Here is a 16,120-nt window from a genome sequence, read left to right on the forward strand (position 1 = left end):
ATCGTACATTCAACACGCGTAGATCACGCTCACACACGAATCGCTTTGCGGTTAGTGCAATCCAGACTTTGCACGCGTGAGAGAGATTCTTTTTCCATACATATATTCACAACATCAATAATTAACCAAATTATCCCTCAACTACCAATGTGAAATTAAACTCTTCTATATCCATTCCCATTTCCAACAACACAAGCTTCTCAATGTACAGAAATAATACATTCATGTATGTTGCGATTAAATTATCCATCAATTAGTCAATTAGCCCGATATCCATATTGACCACTGACGACTATTTTCGGTGTTTGGCTTCGAAGAATTCAATCGTAAAGCGGTACCGTCACCGCCTCGTAATATCGATTGGCGCTCACCGTAACTCGTGTTCTTCCTCAGACTACTACCGCCGCTTCCTTCCTCAGATGTAGATCTTCAATTTTTTTTTTCAGGATGATAATGATAGCGATTAAGATCGATGCTCCCTTACATTGATCAAAAAAAGGGACACGAAATTTTTTTGCCTCACCTAGTTGGAAGAAGACTTGATTCCAGCTGCAGAGGAGATCGGCGACGGCAATGGCTTTTGGAGGAGGGCGGTGAGGTACACCTCTCCGTTCTTGAGGCCGCTGCCGTCGGTCTTGTTGGCCACCGCCCACTTGATACGGCGGTATCCGAGACGTGCGATGATCGGGGCGTACACCGCCTCCAGGTCGCCGGCCCGGCAGAAGAAGTGGTCCACCCACAGCAGCCCTCCCGCGCGGAGCACCCGGTCGGCGTCGTAGATCAGGAACTCCAGCGCCGGCACTGGGATCCACCGGTTCACAGCGTGTCCCGTGCGCACCAGATCCAGAACCCCGTCCTGGACCGGGAACCGCTGCTGCAGCGGCGCGTGTAGCGGCACCAGTCCCCGGATCGCGGCCGCCTCGCTGTAGGGCGCCCCTAGATCCAGAGTGATGGTCAGCAGCGTCGCGTTGGCCAGTCGCCGGAGCTGCGCCGCAAGCGTGCCCGTGCCGCCTCCGACGTCAAGGCCGAGGCGGATCGGAGCGGCGCCGGCGGATCTGGCAAGGTTGAGCAGCTGGGTGAGGGGTAGATCGAGAACCGATCGAGCGGAGAGGAAGCGGGTCGATTCGACCTTGTGGTCGAAGCCGAGAGAGGCGGAGAGGCAGGAGAAGGAGCGGCACGGAGCAGAGGAAGGCCAGAGGACGGCGGCATCAGGGAGAGGGGCGAAGGGGTCAGAGGGGAGCGAGGTTGGGGGATTTGGGGCGGTGGGGGAGAAGCAGCGGCGGCGGGGGAGCGGGTGGCAGCCGCGAAGGATGAGTGCCTCGGCGAGGGCGCAGCCGTCGTCGCCGGGGCAGGCGGCGAAGGGGGTGTAGTTCATGTAGCGGTGGAGGAGGTCGGGGTGGTCGGAGCAGGCGGAAGCTATGGGAGCGATGCGAGCGTAGATCAATAGCTCCGGCGGGGGCGCGGCGGTGGGAGTGGCGGAGGAGGAGGAGGAAGAGGAGCGGAGGCGGGAGAGGTGGGAGATGGTGGCGCGGATTGTGTGCAGCTGGCGGAGGAGGTGATCGGGGACGTCGGCGGGAGCGGAGGAGGAGGAGGAGGTGGCGGTGGCGACGCTTCGGGTGGAGGAGAGATGGTAGAGGGAGAGGATGTTGGTGGCGACCATGGCAAGCAAGAGAAGAAGATTGAGCCCCATTCCGACCGCCATGGCCATGGCTTCGCTCTCTCACTTGCCTTCCCGTTTGCAGCCGAGTTATTATTATCGACCACTTCTTGACCCGCAGTCAGTTGTCGTTACTAATGGTAATGGGTAATGGCAGGCATGTGAGAAGCGCGATGAGGTCACGTGACGGGAGCAGCTGGGCTGCATTATCTTGGGTGATGTGACGCCGTCTCACCGACACGATTTAGATTTTCTGTTACGGTGTGGTCTTCATTAAATTGACTTTCTTGATAAAGTGGATTCAAGTCAAATGGTTATTGACATGCGAGTTTGTCTTTGAAGCAAATAAAACATCCCAAAATATCGAACCCAACATCTTTAGCAGATGAGCGGTGAGAATTTTTCAAAAAATTTGAATGGAGCAAAAAAAGATTTGCATTTTAATAACGTAAATAATTAGAACGTCCATTAATGAACTTAAACTTGAATATTCAATTTGCTAACAGTTTGTTTATATTCATTCAATAGTTAAAAATAAATTAACAATAATAAAGTTGACTCATTTACAAATTCAAAAATAAAATTTCTAAAAATAAATTTATTTATTTTTATTTTTATATAAAATATAATTTTCCATAAATAATATCTAATGTAGGATATTATTTTAATAAACAATCAACCGAGGCGTCAATGGTGGGCGATTCAAATTTTTTACATGGAACTTTTCAGTGGTTTGACTAACCTGCTGAAGTCGGTAGCTTTCATGTACCCCCCAAAAAAGGAAAATAAAAACATTCCACTTAATGAATTACGACATTAATTTTAGTAGTGCACAAAAGATTAATCAAAACACAAATATATCAAATTTTATCGGCAGAAGAAGGAAAAGGACTGCCGTTTCTATAGAAGAAAATCTCATCAAAATCCCCAACGGGAAACTAAATTATGCCCAACAGCAATTATTAGAAAAATCGCGATCTTGAGCAAACAAATACAAGGTACAGTCAAGGAAGTTACCTAAAGCATTAGATGTGGAGTCTCAGACCCAGCAAGCTTTCTCCTCTGCTGATGTTCTGCAACTTTGTAATCCACAACCTCCCGAAACAGCTCAGAATTCAGTTCACAGTCTTTGCTTCCATAGACAGCGGCCTGAACACTGGCCATCAACTTGGCGATTTCCCTGCCAGAAAATCCTTCAGCCTTAGCAGCAGCTTCTCTGATTACCTCATCGGATATGCCTTTGATGACTATCTTCTCCTGCTGAGGCTGAAATAGACCAAACCAACCGGACTTGCTCTGTCCAGCCTTTGCAATGTATTTATCCAAATACAACTTGAGTAACTTGTATCGCTCATCTTCCCCGGGTAATGGGAATTCAAGAACCTCATCGATGCGGTCAGCTACAGCGGAGTCGAGATCACCAGGTCGGTTGGTGGCAAGGACAAGCACAATGTCCTTTGACTGGTCCCCAGTGCGGAAAAGGAGAGCATTAAGAGCACTCCTTTGGGCTTCACTCATGTATGTCTTGTTGCGCCTACAAAATACAAGGCTCAGTTCAAGTTTTCTGTTATATCAAATATCCCAAGACAGCCTATGCAAAGTGAAAGAGACATGCTCGTAAAGCTGGCATGTTTAACTAGAAAAGTTATCGTGAAAAACATCTATTCAAAAAAAAAAGACCAACAACTGATATGATAATACAATGGCACATATTTAAAGGAAAACAGCTAGCACAGAGTGAATTTTTATTGAATGCTAGAGCCTAGATGATCACATAGCTAGCACGTCTTGAGATTCTATTGACACAAAAACAACCCGATATGAATAATTGCAGTGCACCAAGCTAAAAATTCAAATCAAGGATTCAAACAAATTCTACATTACATCTTTATGAAGGACTATATTAGAGGAAAGGATGACTCACTCGCACAAAAATGCATCTGCCTCATCAATGAAAAGAAGCAAACCTCTTTTGGATTTCTTGGCCCAATCAAATAATTGATGTATCTTGGTGACAGCTTGTGATCCCAATGGTGCGACATCACCTCCAGTCATTAGTGCATAATCTAGGCCCTGGAGAAACATCAAGCATCGTGTAAATTAAACAGTAAGTTTACTATCATTTCTGATAATGAATAATCATAAAGCAACATACAGATTTCTGAGATAATTCTCGAGCAGCCATAGTCTTCCCTGTACCAGGGGGGCCATAAAAGAGCATGTTACGAAATGGAGCCTGATGGGTCTTTGTGTTTGCAGTTGCATTGGCAAGCTGTTCAATTCTTTTTTGAAGGGATGGATGGAGGATTACATCACCTAAACCATTTCCCTTCTTTCCTGAATCTTTCCCTTTCAATTTGTTTGATGTCGAGCTAACTATACGAGACAAGAAGCCAGACCAGGGGTATTTTCCTCGGGATGACTCTCTGATTAGTGATGGTTGACCCAAGATTCGATCAACATATCCCCAGACTACTCTAGCACCTTCTCTGATAATTGATTACAACATAAAAGACAACAGAGAAAACTTAGACTAAGCAGGACCCAATTACAACAAACAAAGAGGTTACCATATTACTCTAGTTTAGTAGCAAACAAAAAATCATAATACCAGAGAATATCATTTGGGCTTATTATAGGAAAGGTTCAAATTTGGGATTATTAACTAGCTTAAATTTGATTGGACTGTACTTCTTTATATGTTTTGCAACAAGCATAATGGTAGCCCAGATTTGTCACATGAGATAAGTGATACAAGCATCTGTCTTCCCGTACCCATTGAAGAATTAACTCTAAATTTTATCTTAGTTGTAATATCTCATTTTGTTTGGTTCTTGAGTCTTTACTAACTTGATCAAACAAATAACTATCATCGTCCAAAGACACTACTGAGAGTTTCACATCATCAACCTATTAAGTTGCTTGCAATCAAGATTCATTTGATATCGTGTTGGACAAAGTAATTTCAAATTTTCAATTCTGACAGCTTAAACAAAAAACCAAAAAGGTTTCTTTCAAGTCTAACAATCTCACAAGTCAATATGTCCATGATACACCTTATTATTGTATAATATCAGTTCATTGTCTGCAATGCGAGCTGATAATCTATCTGATGGACATGGATGGTTGACACTTTACATAAATGTGCACTCCTGCAGTGCCTTCAAAAGTACTACCATAGATATATTTTGAAAAATAGCAGCATTGGACATTTTGAATACATGACAGATCTACTGGCTAAAAAAATGCACAAGCATTTGCATTGTTTCTCATAAACAAGTGCATAGGGCAAAGAATCCATTACCTTGTTGTGTAAACACCTGCAGCTAGAGCGGTTACACCTCCAACAGCTACAATCAATTTGTTCTGGTCGGTGAGTATCGCTCTCAAGCCACCTAAAGTGCATTAAATTTGAATATAATGTTTAATTATCTACATTTCACATTTACTAAATGGAAATGTAAGTAGTTAGAAATTGAGATGCATTTAGCTATCTGACAAATATATGGAAATTGAACACACTAAAGATAAAGGCAAGGGATCACTTTGTCAGGCATACATAATAGAATACCTTAAATCATAGTTTAAACAAGATATATCAGTTATGAAAATAATTTCACCATCACAATTTTCAAGAAGTTAGATGTACTTAGGGAATTGTTAGAGAGTTGCGCAAGGCAATTAGAAAATCAGGTGATGACCAAAGTGAAGCTTCAATAGATGATTAAATAGGTTAAAGATGATATGAACAGTTTGAAAGACAACCAATGGATTCTTACTTAGACCACTTTAATGGGTTAGAGTTATTATGTCGAGAGTGGAGGAAGACCTAAAACACTCTAATTAAAGTAATTAAAAATATAATTAAGAGATCTCTTTATGACTAGCAGTATAACCTTGTATAGAATTTAATGGAGAATAAAATCCATCTAGTCAAATCCAAATAGCAGGGAGAATAGGACTAACACATATCACTGATGTTGATGTTGCATGTATGTTTAAGCAATGTTCCTAGAAAAAAGAAATGTGCTAAATATCACCTCCATTACCACTTTTAAAATATAGATATTGGTGATAAGTCCTGTTTTAGGTCAGGTTCAAGTCCAGCATTCATTTTAAAGAAACAAACACTGTAGTTATCAAAAAGAGATTTCAATGCAAACTATTATCACTGTAAATCATCATTAGCATATTCTATAACAGTATAGAATATCCTGTTTTAGCTCTGGTTCAAGTCCAGCGTCCATTTTTAAAGAAATTAAACAGTGTGCTCATCATAAAGAGATTACAATGCAACTATTATCACTGTAAATCATCATTAACACATTTTATAACAACATAGATATGGTAGTAAGTTCTGTTTCGCAAGCTCAGCTTCAGGCCAGCATTTTGGCCATGACAGTTACGTTGAGAATTGAACACCTTATTGGTACTATAAAAGTCACAAATTCCAGAAATAAAATCCTCTTCACAGTACCCAAGTTCATAGATTATGATGGTTATAGAAGCCAAAAAAAGATTGTGAAAGTAGAAGAGAACATGGAGAACAGACAAATGTATGTGAAAACAAGAAAGCTATTATATTGTAGCAGCATTATGTTCTCATTTAAATCATTAAAAGGATAGATGTATGAGGAAAATTGATTATTAAAATGTGAACACTTTATGGAAAAAAGAGGAAAGCTTGTAGTTCAAGGCATGCTTTTTGCATAGCCTGAGCTGATCAGATAAACATAAGAATTACAGTTGTGTGCATTTCTTGAAATGCTTCATTTATCTAACCACATTAGGGCCTGGAAGCAGTAGTTGAAGCATTGTGAATGCGATCATGCCAAATCAACAATCACCCAAGAGAAATTTTACCATCAAATATTCAACTCACCCACACAGATACACTTTACGAGAATTCTGGGATGTAATGATACATAATTATGAGTAAATACTGAACAGTTGACTGCTTATCCAGGAATCTGAGTAAATGACCTTGTTACCATAAATTTGGAGCAGTTAGGCAGAAGACCTCATCAGTTATGATGTACATTAGATAAACTGAATGAAATGAATGAACAAGGATATCAGATCATTTGGCACTTCAAAAGTGTTAAGTGTGTACCTCCAATATGGTCAAAGGTTGTATTAATTGCTGATATCCACTTATCTCTCTCAGCATTAGCCCGTTCTATCAGCATTCTTCTGTTTACTTCTTCAGCTAATTTTGCTTCATGTGCTCTTCCTTCAGCTTCTGCCAATGCTTTCACTCGAATAGTTTCACGTTCTATCTCTGCCTTTTCCCGCTCTGTCTGTCTACGCTGAGCTTGAATTTGTTCTTCAGTAGCACGACGAATCTGTTCTTGTCTAATTGACGATTCCTCTTGCATTTTCACAAGCTCTTGATTTCTTGCCCTTTGACTCTCATGCTCTGCCTGCATAAAAACAAAACAAATTAACACATATGAGGGTCGTGGACAATTCGAATAAGAACATTACTCAGTGTACCTGCATTCTCTTTCTTGCTAATTCATCCTCGTATCGAGCCATTTGGGCCTTGGTTTGGGCCTGCTGTTGAACTAGCTTTTTCTGTTCCTCGTAGATTACCCTTTGCCTGTCCTGCAAGATGGTGACATCAGCCACAATAAAGCAAAAAATCCAATATGCTAGTCTGATTGAAAGAAGTTGAGACATGAAAGATATTGACGATCCATATTAAAGTGTGCAATTTTGAGATGTGGAACATGATAATGAAACAAATAGCAGACAAGGCAAACAAATAATGAGATGGAGACAACAGCCACAAAACAAAGCAAGATTCAATGTGTTAATCTGACCGAATAGAAGGTGAAATATGAAATCTGAATGATAACCAATTTCATCTATAACAATATGTTTGTGAGACATGGTATCAGAGGGAAACAACATGATCTCAGAAGGTGATCAACTAGTGCCCTAGTTATTCCTCCTGTGCTATTCAGAGCCTTTGGTGGACAACTAATCAGAAGGACCTTAATAGTCAATAGCAACTAGTAGGCAATCAAACAAACGTCTTTATAGCAAAGCTGCAAAAGTAACTACACTCCCTCTTAATTTCCACAATAGTGAGTGCCTCATGTAAAACTGAATAGGAAAAGGCTTGGAAAATAAAATAAAATTTTACTTCACTCCATGGAACCTATTCTAAGAGATTCACAATCTTTAATCCTATACATCTATATCAAATACCTACAAGTACAAAATCTTCAACTTCCATCCTTGGAATTTGATGTCAAAAACATTGACTTGTGTTCATGAATAACTGCTAACCTTTCAAGTATAAATAACCATAACATTTGAGTAATATATGACAGAAACATAGGTCAGAGGGCTATTTTGGTTTTGTTATTATCAAAGGAAAAAAAACCCAATAGCCTAAGGAATTCTAGCAAAGACCTAACTTTAAAAACATGTCAGTCACTACAAGAAACATAGCAGAAGAGATGAGCAATGAACTCATAACATTACATTAATAAATTGCCTGCATGAGTGATTGTTTATACCACAATATGTCTATTTCAAGCCCCAGTATACAACTTGAGAGTCTAACTGACGAATTTAACCAGTGGCAACTGAACACACCAAAAACCTATTAGGATGTTAAAATCCTAGCCGTTGGTCAACTTCAATAGATAAGAGAATAAAAAAATACCTATTATGTCACTTGACACCTCATAGTTGATCGACAAAGTATTTACCTTATGACAGCTAAAATATAAATATGCATCATACACGATAGTTCAGTAATTTCTCATAAGTTTGCTTGTATGTGAGATTGAAAGCATATCCACTAAAGATGACAAGGACCTGTTGTAGAAATAAACCTAGACTTGAATGAGACGTGAAATGGTGCCACAGAGTTAAGAAACTATTACAGCCTAGAAAAGAAGACACCTTTAAAAAAAAAGAATGACAGTCATCACAAACAGTCGTCCCTTCCAAGAACCTCCGAGGAGGACTAAGCAGTTAAGATACATGGAAGTATTCCAAAAGAAGTAAGCATCCATGCGATGCAGCTCCAACTAAGCAATCAGGATTCACATAAATTTGAGATATTCACAAATTGGTGGTATCTTACGGTTTCATGCTGCGCTTGCAAAGCCTGAAACTCTGCCTTATTTGCCGCCAACTCTACTTGCCTCGTCTCTTCTTGTTTCTTCATCAGCTCAAACACCTAATACGCAGAAGGCAAAAAGAAGCAGTAAAGTAACAACCCTTGAGGTTTCGGTAAAGGAAAACCGAAATCAAAGGAAACACTGAATTGGATCGCTGCACACCTTTTTGGCCTGCGACGAGCTGTTGATCTCGCGCAATGCCTTCGCACCCCTCTCCAAGGCCTCCGGATCGAAACCAGCGGCAGAGGTCCGAGGGTTGTCATTACGAACACGAGGCGCCTCCTCCGGCGGGGCCTCGGCCGGACGGGGAGGAGGCGGACCGGGTCGAGCAGAGTCAGAAGCTGGCGGTGCAACCGTAGACGGTTGGGAGAAGGGAGGGAACCTGAAGGAGCCGCCATCGGCGTAGGCGTGCTCCGCAGCAAGGGCTGCGGAGGCGACGGCGGAGGCCAACATTGCCGACCGAAAACCTGCCATAGGAAAGCGAGGCTTGGAATGGGGAACGGAGGGCGATGGATGGAGGGCGAGATTTACGAAAATTTGGAGCAAGGAGGTGAAATGTGGGTCGGCGAGGGGAAGAGGCTTGGCAGGGTTTAAGGTGGAGGATTCTTTGGTTAGGGTTTATCACGAAATGAATTGGCAGCAAACTGCATTCTTGGGCAACAAGTCAAGTAATTTTCTGTGGGGTCCATTGGCCACGCAGCTCGAATTTTGATTTTAGTTACCTTTTGCTAAGAGCTTTATTTCTAAAAATAGCTAAGGAGGCAGGCAAACCCATGCAAGAGTGCAGTTGGTTTAGTAGAATAGAATGACATTATAATAATAGTAGAATGGAAATAAAAATAAAATAAAATGATCTAATTTTTTTCATTTGTTTAGTTATGTTAATGAAATGTCATAAAGATTCATTCTATATTTGGCGTTATTAGTTTATCTATAATCTAGTTTGGTTAATTCTCCTAATATGTTAGGATTGATCAATTTGCTGACGCTTTTTAGCGAGTTCAATTAACTCAATCAACTTGTTTGACTTAGTTGGTTCATTGACTTATCTAGTTTGGTCAATTAAATCATTTTAGTAAAAGTTGAAAATTTTCACATTAACGATTTTTTACGATCAATTTTATGAAGATAAATCAAAAAATTATAATTGACCACGAGAAAGATATTGATCAATTAAATCATAATCATATTTGTTCAATTACAAATTACAAACTTATGTCACTATGCAACCTGAATTATTAGATTTTGGCAAAAAAAAAAAAATGGTACATCGAATGATAGTTAGTCAAATTATCTCTTCAAAAGGATTTTCTTAATTTTTGAATTTTAAAATCAAAATTATTTTAAGTTATTGCATTTCTATTTGTGTAGTTTTTTTTTTTACATCACATAAAAAGAGTGATGCAGAAGGGAAAACGAAACTGGTCAAAATAAAAAGGTATAGGAAATGTAGGGGTGTAATCAAATAAAATAGTAAATGAGTCAAGCCCAATTCATTTTTTTTTAAGCTTTTTAACTCAGTATAATTTCGATTAAATTTTAATTTTTAAACTCGAATTAGATTCGTAATAAAATCAAATAATTCACAAATTACTTGAGCTCAATTTAAAAATTACTCATGTGAATATTAAACGAATTTAATTCAAACTCAATTTAAAAATAATTCATTTAAAATTTAAATAAATTTAATTAAAACTCGATTTGAATCGTTAATATATAATATTTATAATTTATATAATATATATATATATAATATGATAAATAAATCTCTTAACAAATATATTTACAAGTTTTTAATGAAGACTAAACCTCTAAATGAACATATTCACTTAATAATAATTTGGAACTTGAAATAGTACAACTTGAGTCGTTAACTTAATCAAATAAAATTTTTTTTTGCAAACGGGAAGTCGTTTATACCCCTAAATAAATATTAATAATCTTATTTTAAAAATAATAATAATAATAATGCGCGTGGTAAACAAAGCTATGAATTATTACATGGAAGCACTAAAAAGCAAACATTTGTCACAATATATAATAGAACAAAAAAATGTAATCAGTCTAATTTTTATATCGATTGTATTTAATTGAAATAGCTGTTCAATATTCCAAATTACATCACAAAAATGGTTCCTTTTGTGTTTCACTTGCAAAACGCCCTGGAAAAAAAAATACACAAACCACGACGGTAGCTCCACAGGAGAAACAACAGGACATCTTCACAAATCATAAATTCTTATGTGGGAACGAAAGTTTCACATATTAATGTCGCACCTGAAACATCTATTACTCTGTGAATTAATCAGGCAAAAGTTGGCTCTAAGCACGAATCCACCATTTCCTGTAGGTTTGGATTCTCCAGCGCTGCTGCAACGCGCTCTTTGTCATTTAACTGCTTGTTCACTAGAATAATGTGCAATGAAATTGAGTTAGAATGAAGCGCAGAAAAACAAAAAGGGGGAAACGGTGATGCAACAGCAAAAACAGTATGGTATTATACCCGCGGCTTCTGTTGCATGCGTTCCAGGAGCCACCCGGATGTCCACCTACAAGAAGATTTAGTCCCATTCAAGGAAGAATCAATGAACACAGTCAAAATAACAGGAGAATTGGCAGGAAACTGCATCCAAACGTGGTAAAAGGGTACGATGATAGGACATCTACAGTCCTGCTGGTTCAAAGTTACAAGAACACCTCAAAACATATAATTCAGTAGAGTTGAGCTAACTGCTAAATTTGCCTTTTTGTATCAGTTGTCTAATAATTAGCTTAATTTCTAAACTCAATAATACAACAATAACAATCAAGATTTATCCCACTATGTGGGGTCACCTCTAAATGCAATATAACTTAAAAAGATTTGACTGAGGATTGGCAACGCATAGGTAAAAATTGAATGGTTGCTGTGATCACTCTATTAGTAAACAAACCCAATCACTCTGAAGTATAAATCTCTCAACGTTTACCACTATCTAAACACCCCCCTCCTCTTTGGTTGCCACAGAACTGCCAAAAGCCATGATACCACAACAGGACCAAATTCCTCACTCAGTAGCGAATTCCTGCATACCAAAAACCTCATCTTCTAAATTCTCACTGTTCTCAAATATTTGTCCTCCCACATCGGCCTCGAGGTTCAACTAACATCTTTTCTTGGAGTTGGAGAGCACCAGACTGCTGCTGTTCCACTACGTGGCACAGTGGCAACCTCATCGAACCTCTACAATCTAGACCTCAATGTCTCGAACGAAAGCAGTTTTGCTTTTGCTTTATATTCCAATCCTGAAGGTGTTGCTTTACATCTGCCCAGTAGAAAGTTCAGAGCCCCTAATTGCAATTCATACATAATCAGGTTCCAACAGATTATGTTAAGAAGTTCATAAAATGTGAGCATAGTTTGCAAAATGTATCAGCATGTCAAAAAATCTACTTATGGGATCGATAGAATCAATTATTATTGGAACTAATAGAAAAAATATTTAGTGTATAAAATAAAAGTATTTATGCAATATATTTACACTATAATTTATCAATAGCATACTACTATTAATAATATTTATTAATTATATATATCAAAATATTAAGAGTATACAACTAAAAATATGTTGGCAATGATGAACAAAATTAAATTATAAAATTCATAACAATAGTTGAATTGAAGTGTATTAGATCACCTAAATGTAGTGTAATAATAATAATATTGCAGTCCCTTACCTGATTAATAAGAAACAACATTAAATAGTTCATGTCTGATTTGGATCCAACCATATCAAAATAAGAAAAACAGCCGAGTTGCCAAGCTATGCCTGCTATAATCTAAACAGTTTGAAATCTTACAGGTACATATCATTGTCATCAAATAGTGTCTATCCCAACGTTTTAGAGTCAACTGCATAAATCTTAACTTCATAGAGCTCTATGCAACATTATCATTAGTCCTGCTTGAATCAATAATTTTTTTTAATTAATAGGCGAATGTGATACAATCTGATTTTTCAATGACTGTTGAAATTCTTTAGTCTCCCTTTACCCATTATGCTTTTTGCTCTAATTGATTTAACTTTTCTCACTATAATATGTATTGATCACCTTTAAACATGTTCATATCGTCTCAACCTATTTTGTCTCATTTAATAATCTATTAACACTGCACTTAATTGCTCTCTGACACATTATTTTTAATCTTAGTTGTTCTAGTAACTCCACACGTCCATCTTATAACTTTTGTCTTTGCTATATCAAAATTTTTATTCGAATTAATTTCTAACAACCTAATATTTTGATTCATAAAGTACTGCAAACTGTAGTACAATCATATAAAATTTTCCTTCTATCTAAACATCATACAATGAGCACCCAAGACCCAAAATGCCTAATTATTTCAACTGCTCATTCACTATATCATTAATAATATTTGCATCGTTATCATGCCCCCTTATTAAATAATAAGCTAAAGACATCTAAAACCCGTGTTCATGAAAATTTCGTATCCATCTTAACTTACTGAAACTATGTTCAATTTTTATTCTACTTACGTTAAAGCCTTTAGTCTCTATAGTTTTTCTTTTTATAATTCAAGCTTCAAATTTAATACTCTCATCAATACACCAAAGAAGTATACTTCTATGATTGGTTAGTTTACTTAGCACTAGCATAAAAAAGATAGGAACTTAAGGCCGACTCTTGGTGTATAATTTATAGCTATATAAAAAATCATTTGTCACACTTCTAGTAGTTCTAACATGGGACTTGTATATGATTTCACAAACACTTTATTAATTGATTTTGCATGGCATTCAAACCTTGTAACGAGAAGGAAGACTGCGCATAAGCTTTACTCGCAAGCAAAGTCCAATAACAGTGGCCATACTGCAATGCTCAATCGTGGGTGTAAAAGTGACCCTGCACATATACAAACAGATTCTCAACAATAAATCTCATAACCAACTAGGTAAATGACCCTATCAAAGTAAAGGAAAAAATGTTGACTTGCCTAACATGACTCTCTTTATCATTGACTTCAATTGAGTCTTCTGTTACCACTTTCAACTCTTCCAATGAATATGGATGTTCTGGGTCCTTGATATCTCTTACATGATCTGTGAGCATTAAGGAGTAGAAGCATCTAAGTAATATAGAAGAAAAATTATAAAACTGTAACATAGTAATCAGTTCTCGATATCAGTACACAAGCTGACCAAAATCACAATCCCCAATTAATATTTCCAAAATATAAAAAAAAATAGTGAGTAGATGACACTGACAAAAAATGCAAAAACAAATTATCCAGCAGTCTTATCATCTGATGATTATCATTCATCATACCAACAGCATATCAATGTTGCTGGTTTTTGTTTAACAAGACATGCCTACTCTTAGTTTCTTGTATACTCACCTTCTCAGCAGTAATCCATGTAACAATAGCCAAAACGAATGGAAGTGAATGCACAAAAATGATGTTTCTTCTTATAAATGTAAAGTTTTGAAGATTACATAGATTTTGGCGTTGGATGAGAGTACATGAAATAATCCCAAATACCAAGAAGAGAACATGTAACTCTATTAAAGGTATTATTCATGATTGCTTTTTATGATAATAAAATAAGTTTGACAATCCTGTGATGAAATTGTTAAACTACACATTGATTCAAATTTTAAATCATAAACATACTTTTGTTGAAGGAATTTTGTTGCCCCTGAATATGGATGAACATGTTTCACAATAATATCTTTGACAAAAAGAATTTGGATGAGCATATTTCACAATGATATCTTAGATTCTTAATAACTCTTTCTCCCTGACCATCAGTCCATGGACTCACTAATTCAATAGCAATTTCTGATGACACGCGAATAGCTTTAATTTTTCCAAGCATCACTTAGGAAATATAACTTCATGAGTTTCTCCACAACTCTACCATATGCGAGTTAAGAAACATTTTCTGGTAAAAAATGAATTGCAATTCCTAAATCATTTAGAACAAAGATCCTCCAGTCAAATATTGTCTATTGATGCTTTTCAGATACAAAGGGCACAGGTTAAACTACCATTCCTCATAGGTCATATATTAAGTAGGATACAACTTTTAACTTTCTACAACATAATCAGTGAAACCTTCATATAACTAAGAAATTCACATGATGTTTCAAAAGCAACTAAATAGATCAAATAAAGCATATAATTTGTCACTATGATATCTTAGATTCTTAATAACTCTTTCTCCCTGACCATCAGTCCATGGATTCACTAATTCAGTAGCAATTTCTGAGGACACGTGAATAGCTTAATTTTTCAAAGCATCACCTAGGAAATATATCTTCATGAGTTTCACCACAACTCTACCATATGCAAGTTAAGAAACACTTTCTTGGTAAAAAATGAAACGCAATTCCTAAATCATTGAGAACAAAGATCCTCCAGTCAAATATTGCCTATTGATGCTTTTCAGATACAAAGGACACAGTTAAACTATCATTCCTCATGGGTCATATATTAAGTAGGTTACAACCTTTAACTTTCTACAACATAATCAATGAAACCTTCGTATAACTAAGAAATTCACCCGATGATTTCGAAAGCAACTAAACAGATCAAATAAAGCGGATAATTTGCGATGCTAAATGGGGTACCGAAAATTTCTAGCTGGTCAATAGGCTCTGCCGCATACTCATCTGTTACGGCTGCAAGGCCACGAGGTCGACGTTCTTTTTTCTCATAAACTACGGGATTAGCATTGATCAACCCGACAACCATTTTTCGCTGTTCAGATGAAGTAAGGCGTAAAAGGGACTGCGACCGCGACGGCACCGCGGCCGGACGGGCAAGCAGCTGGCGGAGTGAAGCGAGACAGAGAAGAAGAGGGTGCAAGGCAGCGGCCGCGGAGCCGGCTTGGAGCCAGAGGAGGCGTGCGGTCGGTGATTGCGCTGCTTTCGCGACAGGAGAGGAGAGCGATCGACTGCCAACGAGGGAGGAGAAGAGACCGACCGTAGGGTTAAAGTGGAACAAAAGAGGCTCGGCGTAATTAGGGTTGCATAAATAAATTCGGTTAAATCGAAAATTCAATTCGATTATTTCGACATTTTAATTATTTTATTTTTAAAATTTTGATTAATTTAATAAATTTAATAAATTAAATTAATTAAAAAAAATAATTTTTAAATTTTTAAACAAGTAAATTTATAAATCTATAATAAATTGGTAAATTTTTTATAATATTTAAAAAATTCAGTTATTTTGATTAATTTGATTGAAAATTAAATTAATCAATATTTTATCAGTTTGATTTATTTGATTTTTATTTTAAAAATTTGATCGATT

At 37.5% G+C, this 16,120-nt stretch overlaps 3 protein-coding genes across 3 annotated transcripts; all 3 read right to left on the minus strand.

The window, feature by feature from the left end:
- Nucleotides 1-150: 150 nt before the first annotated feature.
- On the minus strand, nucleotides 151-1,746 carry LOC141840835 (putative methyltransferase At1g29790). The gene is made up of 2 exons (XM_074728912.1): nucleotides 524-1,746; nucleotides 151-427 (listed from the first exon to the last, which is right to left on the minus strand). Exon 1 carries the CDS (start codon nucleotides 1,706-1,708, stop codon nucleotides 524-526), a length of 1,185 nt encoding a protein of 394 aa, XP_074585013.1. The 5' UTR covers nucleotides 1,709-1,746; the 3' UTR covers nucleotides 151-427.
- An 808-nt stretch (nucleotides 1,747-2,554) lies between these two features.
- On the minus strand, nucleotides 2,555-9,273 carry LOC141840395 (uncharacterized). The gene is made up of 8 exons (XM_074728371.1): nucleotides 8,962-9,273; nucleotides 8,763-8,858; nucleotides 7,154-7,264; nucleotides 6,771-7,080; nucleotides 4,962-5,052; nucleotides 3,813-4,146; nucleotides 3,582-3,730; nucleotides 2,555-3,191 (listed from the first exon to the last, which is right to left on the minus strand). The coding sequence occupies exons 1-8, from the start codon at nucleotides 9,271-9,273 to the stop codon at nucleotides 2,675-2,677; spliced, it is 1,920 nt and encodes a 639-aa protein (XP_074584472.1). The 3' UTR covers nucleotides 2,555-2,674.
- Nucleotides 9,274-10,870: 1,597 nt separating this feature from the next.
- LOC141840743 (protein AE7-like) lies at nucleotides 10,871-15,788 on the minus strand. The gene is made up of 5 exons (XM_074728807.1): nucleotides 15,433-15,788; nucleotides 13,796-13,901; nucleotides 13,605-13,704; nucleotides 11,303-11,348; nucleotides 10,871-11,205 (listed from the first exon to the last, which is right to left on the minus strand). Exons 1-5 carry the CDS (start codon nucleotides 15,554-15,556, stop codon nucleotides 11,105-11,107), a joined length of 477 nt encoding a protein of 158 aa, XP_074584908.1. The 5' UTR covers nucleotides 15,557-15,788; the 3' UTR covers nucleotides 10,871-11,104.
- Between the last annotated feature and the right edge of the window lie 332 nt (nucleotides 15,789-16,120).

The sequence above is a fragment of the Curcuma longa genome, chromosome 11 (assembly GCF_044706935.1).
Source record: "Curcuma longa cultivar G26 ecotype Majalengka, Jawa Barat chromosome 11, ITB_CL_G26_1.1, whole genome shotgun sequence".
Taxonomy (NCBI): Eukaryota; Viridiplantae; Streptophyta; class Magnoliopsida; order Zingiberales; family Zingiberaceae; genus Curcuma; species Curcuma longa.

What these genes read in the sequence shown, in the direction of transcription:
- LOC141840835 (XM_074728912.1), bottom strand. Translation starts at nt 1,708, where the DNA reads ATGGCCATGGCGGTCGGAATGGGGCTCAATCTTCTTCTCTTGCTTGCC.
- LOC141840395 (XM_074728371.1), bottom strand. Translation starts at nt 9,273, where the DNA reads ATGGCAGGTTTTCGGTCGGCAATGTTGGCCTCCGCCGTCGCCTCCGCA. An exon ending in TGCAAGCGCAGCATGAAACC is followed by an intron (nt 7,265 to 8,762) that starts GTAAGATACCAC and finishes ACCATCTTGCAG; the next exon opens with GACAGGCAAAGGGTAATCTA. An exon ending in GCAGGTGTTTACACAACAAG is followed by an intron (nt 4,147 to 4,961) that starts GTAATGGATTCT and finishes ATCAATTATCAG; the next exon opens with AGAAGGTGCTAGAGTAGTCT.
- LOC141840743 (XM_074728807.1), bottom strand. Translation starts at nt 15,556, where the DNA reads ATGGTTGTCGGGTTGATCAATGCTAATCCCGTAGTTTATGAGAAAAAA. An exon ending in GATAAAGAGAGTCATGTTAG is followed by an intron (nt 13,705 to 13,795) that starts GCAAGTCAACAT and finishes GTATATGTGCAG; the next exon opens with GGTCACTTTTACACCCACGA. An exon ending in GTCTTCCTTCTCGTTACAAG is followed by an intron (nt 11,349 to 13,604) that starts GTTTGAATGCCA and finishes ATCTTCTTGTAG; the next exon opens with GTGGACATCCGGGTGGCTCC.